This window comes from Notolepis coatsorum (assembly GCF_963971535.1).
Source record: "Notolepis coatsorum genome assembly, chromosome: 12".
NCBI lineage: Eukaryota > Metazoa > Chordata > Actinopteri > Aulopiformes > Paralepididae > Notolepis > Notolepis coatsorum.
This window is the reverse complement of record NC_140176.1, coordinates 107,449,217-107,463,271: the sequence shown is the minus strand read 5'-3', so window position 1 is coordinate 107,463,271 and position 14,055 is coordinate 107,449,217. Positions and strand designations below refer to the sequence as shown.

Here is a 14,055-nt window from a genome sequence, read left to right as displayed (position 1 = left end):
CCTCCCAATCGCACACATAGACCTCAGACTCTTCTTTCCCCCCCCCCCCCCCTCACCTACCTCCCTCCCTCCCTCTCCCCCTTTCTTCTCTCTCTCTCCCTCTGGTTCTCGCTCTCCCTCTCACTCCCTCTGGTTCTCACTCTTCCTTTCTCTTTTTCCCTCTCTCCCTTATTTATTGTTGTCCTTGTATACTATTGCTACTGTCATTTTGTATTTTATTTACTTGTATACATGTACAGTACATAACCTTGTTTTTGTTACAGCCTCCCACCCCTCCTTCCCACAAAAGGCCTTTGCTTTTTGGACACAGGCTGCTTTTGTATATAAGAATTTGTTCTTAATTGCTTAAAAAAAAACGTAATTGCTTGCCTGGATAAATAAAGGTTAAATAAAAGTATACAACCTGCATGAAGGTCAGGAACATCAGGTCCCTGCAGAGCGTCACTCAGCATCAGTGACAGGGGGTGCAGGGTGATGACAGGGGGTGCAGGGTGATGACAGGGGGTGCAGGGTGATGACAGGGGGTGCAGGGTGATGACAGGGGGTGCTGGGTGATGACAGGGGTGCAGGGTGATGACAGGGGGTGCTGGGTGATGACAGGGGTGCTGGGTGAGGGCAGGGGGTGCAGGGTGATGACAGGGGGTGCAGGGTGATGACAGGGGGTGCTGGGTGATGACAGGGGGTGCTGGGTGAGGGCAGGGGGTGCTGGGTGATGACAGGGGGTGCTGGGTGATGGCAGGGGGTGCTGGGTGATGACAGGGGGTGCTGGGTGAGGGCAGGGGGTGCTGGGTGATGACAGGGGGTGCTGGGTGAGGGCAGGGGGTGCTGGGTGATGACAGGGGGTGCTGGGTGAGGACAGGGGGTGCTGGGTGATGACAGGGGGTGCTGGGTGATGGCAGGGTGCTGGGTGATGACAGGGTGCTGAGTGATGACAGGGTGCAGGGTGATGGCAGGGTGCTGGGTGATGACAGGGTGCAGGGTGATGACAGGGGGTGCAGGGTGATGACAGGGGGTGCTGGGTGATGACAGGGGGTGCTGGGTGATGACAGGGGGTGCAGGGTGATGACAGGGTGCTGGGTGATGGCAGGGTGCTGGGTGATGACAGGGTGCAGGGTGATGACAGGGTGCAGGGTGATGACAGGGGGTGCTGGGTGATGACAGGGTGCTGGGTGATGGCAGGGTGCTGGGTGATGACAGGGTGCAGGGTGATGACAGGGTGCAGGGTGATGACAGGGGGTGCTGGGTGATGACAGGGGGTGCTGGGTGATGACAGGGGGTGCTGGGTGATGGCAGGGTGCTGGGTGATGACAGGGTGCTGGGTGATGACAGGGGGTGCTGGGTGATGACAGGGTGCTGGGTGATGACAGGGGGTGCTGGGTGATGGCAGGGTGCTGGGTGATGACAGGGTGCTGGGTGATGACAGGGGGTGCTGGGTGATGGCAGGGTGCTGGGTGATGACAGGGTGCTGGGTGATGACAGGGGGTGCTGGGTGATGGCAGGGGGTGCAGGGTGATGACAGGGGGTGCTGGGTGATGACAGGGGGTGCAGGGTGATGACAGGGGGTGCTGGGTGATGACAGGGGGTGCAGGGTGATGACAGGGGGTGCTGGGTGATGACAGGGGGTGCTGGGTGATGACAGGGGGTGCTGGGTGAGGGCAGGGGGTGCTGGGTGATGATGCAGGGTGATGACAGGGGGTGCTGGGTGATGATGCTGGGTGATGGCAGGGGTGCTGGGTGATGGCAGCACTGCCAGCTTCAGGTGGAGGGTATTTTATAAACAGCCACTGCCTAAGAAGTCAGGGGACCTACAGTGGAGGATAGCTCATGGGGCTTTGGCAACTAACTGTTTCCTGGCTCGGGTGGATCCGGGGGTGGGTGATGGGTGGATCCGGGGGTGGGTGATGGGTGATGGGTGCCCCTTTTGCAGAGTGTTTGAAAACGTTACCCATGTTTTCCTAAAATGCCGAAGAATCAACAATGTGTTGTGTTTCCTCAAGGGGTTGTGTGTGAAACTGGGGGAGTTTTCTGTGTGGGGAGTTTCATCCTTGGTCATATGTATTCAGTGTGTAATAAGGCTGTAAGTGTGCTACTGAATTTCATATGGTCAGGCTAAGTTAGCCATTTGGCTAACCCGCAGGAATAAGATCAGGGGCGTTGGTCCTACGGAATCAGTGGCAATGTTGAGGGGAATGATCTCTGCCTTAGGTTGGAGTTCATGTATTTTTCTCTGAGACATGATGTTGTTGCGTTCAAGAATCCTGGGGACTGGGGAATGCAATATGTACTGTGGGGGAGGAGGGGCTGAGCATATGCATTTGACTGTCAATTGTGCGCTGAAGGAAAATGTTGGGATATATTGGTGTGTGTGCAGGTGAGCGAGAGCGCGCGTGTGTGTGTGTGTGTGTGTGTGTGTGTGAGAAGGTTGGTTTTATGAAGATGCCGTGAGGTTTTTCTCTCTCTCTCTCCACCTCTGTTCTGCTGTCTCTCTCTCTCTCTTTTTCTCTTTCTCTCTCTCTATCTCAATTTCTCTCTCTCTCCATCTAACCTCTGTTCTGCTGTGTCTCTCTCTTTCTCTCTCTATCTCTCTATCTCTCTCTCCATCCAACCTCTGTTCTTCTGTCTCTCTCTGTTTTGCTCTCTCTCTCTCTCTCTCTCTCTCTCTAACCTCTGAACTTATATCTCTCTTTTCTCTCTCTCACTCTCTCTCTCTATCTCTCTCCTTCTCTCCATCTAACCTCTGTTCTTCTATGTCTATTTATCTATCTCTCTCTCCCCCTCTCTCTCTCTCTCTCTCTCTGCAAATGTACTCGCGCGGACGGTGTTGGAATGAAAATAGGCAGGAATTCTGAAAGTGAGGGTATAGATCCTTGCATTACTATCTGAACCACCGCAGAGTAGCAGTAGCTACTGTACACACGTTCGCTCGGCCCCCTGGAATGTTTGATGGACAGATGTGGCGGGTGTAGTTTTAATTTACATATCTCTTTCTCTCCTGGCTCGGGTGGATCCGGGGGTGGGTGATGGGTGGATCCGGGGGTGGGTGATGGTTGGATCCGGGGGTGGGTGATGGGTGGATCCGGGGGTGGGTGATGGGTGGATCCGGGGGTGGGTGGTGGGTGGATCCGGGGGTGGGTGATGGTTGGATCCGGGGGTGGGTGATGGGTGGATCCGGGGGTGGGTGATGGGTGGATCCGGGGGTGGGTGATGGGTGCCCCTTTTGCGGAGTGTCTGAGACCGTTACCCATGTTTTCCTACATTGCTCAAGGGGTTGTGTGTGAAACTGGGGGACATTTTCTGTGTGGGGAGTTTCATCCTTGGTCATATGTATTCAGTGTGTAATAAGGCTGTAAGTGTGCTACTGAATTTCATATATGTTCAGGCTAAGTTAGCCATTTGGCCATTTGGTTGATTCCCTGAAACCCCAAATACTCCCAAATCAAAGGTATATAACATGTATATATGTACCTTCACAAAATCATCAAGGGGGGGGGGGGGGGGGGGGGGGGGTCGTTTTAACTCAAAACTGTGATTGTGTTTGCCGAGCATGTTTTACGTCCGGTGAAACACAGAACTGTGATCGTTAGAAAAACACGTTTCAGGTTCGGTAAAATAGACATAGAATATACCTTACCTTAGCCAGAAGGTATTCCAAAAAGAATAATTCCAAGTGATCGCATCGCCATCGCGATTACCAGTGTATATGTCTATACACGTTTCGATGATAAAATACACTTAGGCAACGGAATTTCGAGGCATTCAATGTGAATCGCTGTTCAAGCAGGAGGAGGAGCCCCTACCAAAAAAAAAAAGAAAAAGGAAGACGTGTATCAACACCAAGACATTCCAGTTCAGACACAGACGATACTGCCACCTGGTGATAGTCAATTGGCATTGCAATTCAAACATATACAAACGACCCAGGGACAGCTAGAATGATCCGGATGATAATTTAGAACGGGGATCAGAGGAAAAAGATCAACGGATCAAAACCTGAGAAATCTTGTGTCTGGCACTCAACCGCTGGTGAGTTAACCCGGGATATGAACTTGACATGGACCACACACATTGACAGTGTAGTCAAGAAGGCACGGCAATGCCTCTACTTCCTTAGGCGCCTAAGGAAGTTCCAAGTGAGTCAGAAGATCCTTAAGAACTTCTACTCATGCACAATAGAGAGCATCCTGACTGGCAATATCACCTCCTGGTTTGGGAATAGCACAGCACAAGACCGTAGCAGACTACAGAGAGTGACACGTTCAGCCGAACGCACAATTGGAGGTGGGCTTCCCACTCTCCAAGACATTTACAACAAGTGTTGCAGGGGTAAGGCTAAGATAATAATCAAAGACTCTAGTCACCCAAACAACTGCCTCTTTGAACTGCTGCGGTCAGGCAAGCGATACCGGAGTCTCATGGCAAGCACAGAGAGACTCAGAAGGAGCTTCTATCCCCAGGCCATCAGAATGCTAAATGACAATAACACTATGTAACAAACCATCAAATACACTCACAGCACACACATCCACATGTACACTTTAAATAAACAACTCACTGTAGCACCCACTTTACCCACTTTAGACACTTTAACACACTTTATATTTATTGGTAAAGAGATTTGCACTACAACTCATACCTCATTGCACCTTACCGTAAGTTGTACCTCATCCCATTTCTGCATTGTACTGTATATTGTATTGTATTGTATATTGAACACTTTAGTTTACACTTGTTTACGTACTTTTGACTTTCTATTTCATACTTATCTATTTTTATCTAGCACACTCTCAGGAGCAAAACAGAAAAAAGCATTTCATATAAAAGTATTCTGTATTTTTGTATGACAACTAATAAAGAAACTTGAAACTTGCACGCCTATGTTTCTCTGAGACATAATAATAATAATAATAATAATAATAATAATAATAATAATAATAATAATAATAATAATAATAATAATAATAATAATAATAATAATAATAATAATAATGTATTTTATTTAAAGACGCCTTTCATAGCACCCAAGGTCGCCGTACAGGGTTAAAAACAAATACAATTACACACTGTAAAAACACAATATTACAGAGTTACATAGGGGAGCAGTTATAATAAACTTAAAATGAAAGTGAATATGCCAGAATGAACAGATGTGTTTTGAGACGGGAAACAAAGGTGGGTTAGGTTAGGTTTACTTTATTTGATCAAGGGGGGACAGCGTACATTAATAAAACATTTTACAAATGTAAATGCACCCAATTGTGGGGAGGTTGTTGCGTTCAAGAATGCCTGGGGACTGGGGGTTGCAATATGTACTGTGGGGGAGGAGGGGCTGATATATTGGTGTGTGTGTGTGTGAGTGTGTGAGTGTGTGAGTGTGTGAGTGTGTGAGTGTGTGAGTGAGTGAGTGAGTGAGTGAGTGAAGGTTGGTTTTATGAAGATGCCATGAGTTTTTTTTTTGTCTACTGGCCATTTTCTTAGTTGAGATGTTTTAATGCCTGGGGACTGGATAATGCAATATGTACTGTGGGGGAGGGGGGGCTGAGCATATGCATTTGACTGTCGACTGTGTCTATGTGCACTGAAGGAAAATGTTGGGATATATTTGTGTGGGTGTGTGCAGGTGTGTGTGTGTGCAGGTGTGTGTGTGTGCAGGTGTGTGCAGGTGAGTGTGTGTGTGTGCAGGTGAGTGTGTGTGTGTGTGCAGGTGAGCGTGTGTGTGTGTGTGAAGGTTGTTTTTATGAAGATGTCGTGAGTTTTTTTTGTCTACTGGCCATTTTCTTAGTTGAGATGTTTTAATAAATAATATCAAAAGTCAAAGTCTCGCTCTCCATCTAACCTCTGTTCTTCTGTCTATCTCTCTTTTTTTCTCTCTCTCCCTCCATCTAACCCCTGTTCTCTCTCTCTCTCTCTCCCCGTCTAACCTCTGTTCTTCTATGTCTCTCTCTCTTTCTCTCTCTCTCTCCCCGTCTAACCTCTGTTATTCTATGTCTCTCTCTCTCTATCTCTCTCTCTCTCTCTCTCTCTCCCCGTCTAACCTCTGTTCTTCTATGTCTATCTCTCCCTCTCCATCTAACCCCTGTTATCTCTCTCTCTTCCTCTCTCTCTCTCTCTCTCTCTCTCTCTCTCTCTCTCTCTCTCTCTCTCTCTCTCTCTCTCTCTCTCTCTCTCTCTCTCTCTCTCTCTCCCCCTCTCCCCATCTAACCTCTGTTCTTCTATGTCTCTCTCTCTCTCTCTCTCTCTCTCTCTCTCTCTCTCTCTCCCTCTCCCCGTCTAACCTCGTCCTCTCTCTCTCTCTCTTCCTCTCTCTCTCTCTCTCTCTCTCTCTCTCTCTCTCTCTCTCTCTCTCTCTCTCTCTCTCTCTCTCCCCTCTCTCTCTCTCTCTCTCTCTCTCTCTCTCTCTCTCTCTCTCTCTCTCTCTCTCTCTCTCTCTCTCTCTAGGTGGAGGGAGCAGCCTATGTGGGCTCCTTCGTGTGGAAGTCGCGCAGCGTGGGTCTGTGGGACGCCGGTCGTGGGGAGAACCTGTTGGACAGCGGGGCTCCGTTCTACGACACGTACCGCACCTCAGACGGACTGCACATGGCCGTGGGGGCCATAGAGCCGCAGTTCTACAAACTGCTGATCCAGGGTCAGTCGGGCTGAGCCCAAACATTCGAACGTTCGGACCTTCGTTCGTTATACGTTGGCATTCGAATTCTAAATCAACATTAGATTTTTTTTTATTATCTATTCATTCTGTTTAAACCAATGGGGTTTAAAAGGAAAGTTGATTTAATAAAAAAAAATTAAAACTCATTTAATCAGATTAATCACTTTATTCAAATTGAGGATTTAGTTTGAGGATATTTATAAAAACTTTAAAAAAAAACGGTATTAACACGGCAATGTATGAATGAAAAAATATAACGTTCCCACATCCGGAACGATAGATACCCGATGTTGAATGGGCCATAGTAATGTTGATATAGCTATAATATAAAAAAAATTATAGCCCTGCAAAGAATGTAAACATCTCCATAGGGTTACAGCTAGGGCTGGGCGATATGACCAAAAACGCTATCGCGATAAAATTATAAAATTATTTTCATATAATTCGATATCGATAATTATCGTCGATATAATGTCTGTCAAGTTTAATTAACTTCTAATATGCTGCTGCGAATGTCTCAAGTCGAGTTGATGTCGTCATCAGTCCGCGCACGTTAACAGTTAGCCGACAAGCAGAGTATCTCATGACAATAAATATGACACTAAAATACTCTCTTCCGCCACAATATATTGACGTGGCCTCAGAATTCAAAACACACACATACTCGGCACGTAAATATATAAAACAGTGCCGTGCCAAGCTAGTTATCCTAGCCAGCCTGTTGCTTCTAAGCGGTGTATTCCACGACAATGTGCTAAATATGACACTAAAATACTCTCTTCCGCCACAATATATTGAAACGACGTCCACTGTATACCCCACACTACTAAACGTGGCCTCAGAATTCAAAACACACACATACTCTGCATGTAAATATAAACAACGCCGTGCAAGCTAATTACCTAGCAAGCCTTGTTGTTGAGTGAGTCCTAGTACCTCTGGGTCTCCTTCCGGATCTCGTTCGCTCTCGGCCATCTCCTTCACTGATTGGTTGTTAGCTGTTGTGCGTATGCACGTCACGTCATCACGTAACGTTGGTTGTTGTTAGTGAGTGTGCTGAGCCGAGGCTGAACGGAGCCAAGCTTGGAAATCGATATATCGAAACTTTGCGACCACGTTTCATGTTTATTTCGAGGAAATAATTTATCGCGATAGTTATCGTTATCGTTTTATCGCCCAGCCCTAGTTACAGCACTGGCAGACTGGGCATAAGGATGGGTACAATGCATGGCGGACAATGTGTTAATCTGTCCCACTCCCAAGGCTGAATAAACACACACACACACACACACACACACACACACACACACACTCGCACACCCACAGGGAGAGAGAGAGTTGCTGTGCAGAATCAATTACTCTGAAGAGTTCTGTCACAGCGTGAGAGTCCTTCCCTGGTATCTAGTAATGTATAGAAAGAAAGTAATATTATCTAACCCAGTGGAAAGTAATGTACATTTTCTGCTTCCTCTCTGAAGAAAATCAATGAAAGCCTTCTTCACGGCCCTGAGCTCTTATCACTTTCTTTGTTTTTCTACTTCTACCATTTTCAGCCATCATTTACCCACGTCTTTCTTGTCGTTTTAGCGAGATAACGAGGTGACTGTTCAGTCTATGTCCACATCGTCCAATTAACCTCTTAAGCCCGACAGGTCCGGTACCGGACCCAAGCCACAAATCAATCGCCAGACTGTATGACATAATGTTGCGTTTTTTTTCCAAATGTAGCCAAGAGTCAATCAAATAACTTGTGGAATAACCTTTTTTATTTCTCTTATTTTTCTGGGATTATCTACCACAAAACGGAACGTTATTGGCATAAATTAGAACGCAGTTAGTTTATCTACCTTCTGTGAACGTTTAGCAAAAATCCATGTTGCATTCCCTTTCAAAATGGCGGATCAGTTTCCATAATAGAAAAGTAACTGTATTTACAGTAGATTTCATTCACGGTGATACTAAATCCAGATTGAACTCTGCCATTGGAAAGGGGAGATTTGGCCCGATCCATAGATGTGCAACTTGACTATAATAAGGTCATTTATAGGCTTGCTATTCTATATTATATAATACTATTTCAAATTGCATGTGTCCGGATGGCAGAATTCCATACTGTATCTACAAAACCTTCTGTTTAATCATCTTCCCTTCATTAACTCATTCAGCGCCAATCACGGAAAAAGTCGGGTTAACTCGCCATCGCTTGAGCGCCAATCACGAGAAAAGTCGAGTTTTAATCGTTATTTCTTTTATTCGCTATATCCATACATTTTTCATCCATCCAGCCTGAGGTTATCATTGGGAATGGGTCTGAGCTCGCAAAAGGCCAATACCGCCGCCTAACGCCTTGCGGCCGGTATTGCACATCATTGGAATCCCTCTGGCTGGGGCTGTGCATCGATCTAAGAAGTCCGGTCCAGGTTTTCCTTCTCGGGCAAGAGTAACGTTATAACACACGGATTGGGGGACACTGGAGCAGCGTGGAGTCATGTGTTTTGGTTGAGAAACGTTGGATCAATAAACGCGATCAATATTTGGAATGGCGATCAGGAATTGGATAAATTTTTTTGCAGTACATCAGATGTGAGGTAAAGACTCTATGTTACCAATCTTGGGTTAATCCGATGTTTCTTTCGTAACGATCACAAGTGTCTGTGTGTGTGTGCGTGCTGTTGGCGCCGACCAAAGCACGGAAGGGCGACTTTTCAGCCCCTGCTTCCGTGCGCGCATGATGAAACGTATAATACCGATAATCGAGCGTTTATTTCAGAACGATTCATAAATCAAGCGACAAGCAACAAAAACGATTTCTACGGAAATGCATTGAAGCTGGAGTTTATTGGGATTCGACAGGATCACTCTAAAACTATACTCATATTCACCACGGTATAAAACGGAAATGTATGCATGAAAAAAGTATCTGTTTCTTGCATGTTGACCGGAAGAAACTCACTGACAATCGACGTGTTTATTAGATCCATAGCTATAATATTTATTATAGTTGCAAAGAAAAACCATAATTTATATTCTCCTTTGTTTCATCACAATTTACTCAAGCCTAGTAACAGACACAATATTTATGACACTAGGAACTAGGGGTGTAACGGTACACAAAAAACACGGTTCGTACGTACCTAAGTCCCGGTTCGGTACGGGTTTTCGGTACAGTGGGGGAAAGTTTGGCTTTCCATGTTCCACTCAGGGGTGATGTAGTGTGCAGTAACTAATTGTACGTGTAGGGCTGTCAACGAATATGCTATATTGAAATTAATAATCGACTTGTAAAAAAAGAAATACAAGTGGGCGGTCGTTAGTGGTTAACATACCGTTGTATTCATTCGGTACACAGCCGTTCGGTACGCCTATATTCGAATACCAACCGTTTTGTGCGTTTTGCGAATCTGATTGGCCACTGACGTTTCTGGTCATGTGACATGTGCACCAATCGTGTGACGGCAAGTTCTTTCGACGGTTAAGCTTAGGCACTCTTTCGAAGTTGGTTAAGGTTAGAGTTTGTCTTAGAGCATGGCGATAGAACGCCAGCCCTGATTCCAAACTCTAACCTTACCAACTTCGAAAGAGTCGCCTAAGCTTAACCAGTGATAAACTAGGCGTTAGGTAGTTTGCAGGCTGTTCGACGCGGAAATGGGCAAAGACACAGCTCGTCACGCGATTGGGCGCACATGTCACATGACCAGAAACGTCAGTGGCCAATCAGATTCGCAAAACGCACAAAACGGTTGGTATTCGAATAGACGCGTTCGTTACGGTACGGTAAACACTGAAACGGTTCGGTACGGATACGTGTACCTTTACACCCCTACTGGGAATACGTTCCCTGAAATCCATAGATGTCCCTAGATACCAAGTTTAGTTTAGTTTAGTTTACTCAGTTTATTTGATCAGAGACAGTGCATATCAATCAACAGTTTATATACATTTATAAATTAATACAAATTAAAACTGTAAATATGCCAACATTAGCAGGGTTGCTAGTTTTCAGTTGTAGTCCCGGGGCCAGATGTTTAAGCCAAAAAAGAAACAGAAAAATAGAAGGATATTAAAGCTAATGTAAAAACAGAACATTGCATTGCAAGAACATGCAAATGGTCCTTGTAGAAGTGGATAAATCTTGCATTTACTTAGCTATGTATTTTTTGCCGGATTTTCAGAAAATAGGGCTTAACCGGTTCATCTGTCCCACTCCCAAGGCTGTATAAACACACGCACACACTCGCACACGCACAGGGAGAGAGAGTTGCTGTGCAGAATCAATTACTCTGAAGAGTAATTGACTCTGAAGAGAGTATGCTACTCTCTCGTCAAAGTGTCCTTCCCTAATATCTAGTAATGTATAGAAAGTAATGTACATTTTTGCCCCGAGCTCTCACTGGAAATTCTTGTCACTTTCTTGTCACTAGCGAGATAACGAAGTGACTATTCAGTCTATGTCCACATCTTCCAATTTTAAGGAAGCGTGGCCTTGTGACGCTGCAGCCTTCATGCGGTTCTTGAAGCGGCGTCTAAACCTTGATAGGAGAGTGACCCCCCCCCCAAGCAATTACTTTGAATTGATCGTACGGTTTCAAAGTATGTAGTACGTACTTTTTACATAAAGAAAAGCAGTAGTCAGCCAAGGGGGCATAAGGTTCCTTGATGGCGTACGCGCACAAGCTGTAAGGTAATTAATCAGAATCAGAACCAGAAAGGTCTTTATTGCCAATTAGTTTTACACACACAAGGAATTTGATTTGGTCATTTTTGCTGCGACATTAACGGACGGACGATTTAAGGTAGAGTCAAATAAAAGGTAGAATAAAATAAAATGGAATATAAACTAATTTAAAAATAGAAGTAGAATAGAATTATAAAATAAATGGACCAGGGCTGTACAATTGTGCAGTATAATACACTAATCGAATATAGTACATTAATTATAGTGTAATGTTGCATTAGGGTATTTTTTTTGCATTTTGTACTGTATATTGTACGGTATATTGTATATTTTGTATAGTGTTTGGCCTTTATTCTTTTTAACTTGTCTACTGTATGAAGCACAATCACAGGAGGCTCATACAGAACCAAGCATTTCACTGTAATGCACTTTATATACGTGACAAATAAAACAAAACTTGAAACTTGAACCATAATTAGAATAAGACACAGTGGGATGGATAGGGAAAATCAATTAGAATGTTTCCCTCCCAACACCTCTGTCATGTCCCTCCTCCAGGGCTGGAGCTGGACCCCGGAGACCTGCCCGCTCAGATGAGCCTCCCCGAGTGGCCGGAGCTCCGACGCGTGTTCACCGAGCGCTTCGCGTCCAGAACCCAGGCGGAGTGGGCGAGCGTGTTCGACGGCACGGACGCCTGCGTGACGCCTGTGCTGTCCTTCGACCAGGTGAGCTCTCACCCCCACAACCGGGAGAGGGGCTCCTTCGTCACGGACCCCCAGGGGGAGGAGAGCCCGCGGCCCGCTCCGGTCCTCTCCCGGACCCCCGCCCGGCCCTGCCTGGCCCGCGACCCGGCCATCGGGGAGCACACCCGGCCCGTCCTGGAGGAGTACGGCTTCGGCGCGGCGGAGATCGACCGCATGCTGGCGGCGGGAGTCGCGGAGTGTAACGCGTCGGCGAAGGCTAAGCTGTAGTTGTAGTCGGCTCAGGAAGGTAGAGAGCTGAAGTCGTCTGGTAATCCGGAGGGTTCCCGGTTCGATTCCCGCTCCTCCCGGGCAGCGTGTCGAAGTGTCCTTGAGCAAGACACTTAATTAACCCCTAACTGCTCCCGATGAGCAGGCCGGCACCTTGCATGGTCGCCTCCACCGTCGGTGTGTGAACGTGTGAGTGAACGGGTGAAATGTGAGGAACAAATTGTAAAGCGCTTTGGATCAAAGCTGCTATATAAATGCACCCCCCCGTCGTGGGGGGCCCTTGTGTCTGCCAATGTTGATTTAACCCTTTCACTACCACGCTGCCAAAGGGTTAACCCTTTCACTGTGACAATACAGAAGGTTAACCCTTTCAATGCCACGCGACAAAGGTGTGGTGTTCAGATCCGTGGGACCCCATTTCTTTATGTTATATAATGCATTATCTTTTTTTTTCTTTTTTTTTTATCTTTTTTTCCCCCTCCATTTTCCTCCGATTTTCTCCCATCCCAATGTTAGTCGTATGCCAATTCCCAATCCCTTCCTGGTCGCTGCGCTTTACCCCCCACAGTCAGATCATCTGGGAGAGTGGAGGCTATCACATGCTTCCTCCGACACACGTCCAGCCAATCACCGCTTCTTTTCACCTGGCAGCGCGGATTCTCATTGAGAGGGCGTAGCGACGAGCGTGTGGAAGGATCACACTATCCCACTCAGGTCCTATCCGCGCTTAGCAGGCGCCCCGACCGAACTGTAGGAGTCGCTGTTTACAACGACCCGGACCCACCCCGCCAGCTTCTCATACCCTCTAATACAGCCAATTGTATTAGTGTGAACGGCCAGCCAAGCTGGTGACAACCCCGGAGCTGTGAGCTGGACTCGAACAGGCGAATCCAGCTCACAGCTCCGGGGTTGGTGACGAACGCAATCTCCGCTCGGCCACCTAACCGCAATGCATTATCTTTTCAACATGAGACTCATTGTGGCCTTGGCTCATTTTCTACATGTAAAAGAACACATTTTCTAAACATTTATATCACACGCGTGTGGTGTTCGGCGTCCCGAGGGGTAATATGAAAATGTTGAGATTGTCGGTGAAAACAAGCAAACGTGGTAAAAATTAAACCGTCTACCTTCACTGTCTGCCTCCATTGTCTGCCACTTGTTTCATTTAGTTTAATTTTTCAAGATAATGTCTTGATTATAATGGATTATCACAGAAAATGTATAGCACTTGTATTGATAAATGCAAATGTTTTTGATTGCTTGCAATTGAGATAAAGTTAACATATGTTATGTATTGTTATTACATGAATTGTTGGCTTTATTGTTTTTAAATCCCAATACTGCTGTGGGTCCAGCAGACCTGTGGACGTTGGGTGAGTAACAAAAACACAAACACCACACGAGGGTTAACCCTTTCACTGCCGCACTACAACGCTGTTAACCCTTTCACTGTGACAATGCACAGAAGGTTAACCCCTTCACTGCCACACGACAGCAGGTTAACTAGTGTGATAGTAAAGGGTTAACCTTCTGTCGTGTGGCAGTGAAAGGGTTAAGGGACAGCTCATTTAGACAGATGGGACCTCGATGCTACAGCTCAGTTCAGCTCAGTTCAGTTCAGCTCAGTTCAGTTCAGTTCAGCTCAGTTCAGTTCAGCTCAGTTCAGCTCAGTTCAGCTCAGTTCAGCTCAGTTCAGCTCAGTTCAGTTCAGTTCAGCTCAGTTCAGCTCAGCTCAGTTCAGTTCAGCTCAGCTCAGTTCAGCT

At 46.3% G+C, this 14,055-nt stretch overlaps 1 protein-coding gene across 1 annotated transcript in view; it reads left to right on the top strand.

Annotated features, from left to right (window-relative positions):
- Positions 1-13,044, top strand: part of amacr (alpha-methylacyl-CoA racemase) — a 103,815-nt gene extending 90,771 nt beyond the window's left edge. Inside the window, exons 4-5 of the mRNA XM_084325694.1 lie at positions 6,436-6,622; positions 11,877-13,044. Of these exons, the coding sequence (XP_084181820.1) occupies positions 6,436-6,622; positions 11,877-12,289 (600 nt within the window). The 3' untranslated portion in view covers positions 12,290-13,044. The remainder of the gene's footprint in view (positions 1-6,435; positions 6,623-11,876) is intronic.
- The last annotated feature ends 1,011 nt before the right edge of the window (positions 13,045-14,055 follow it).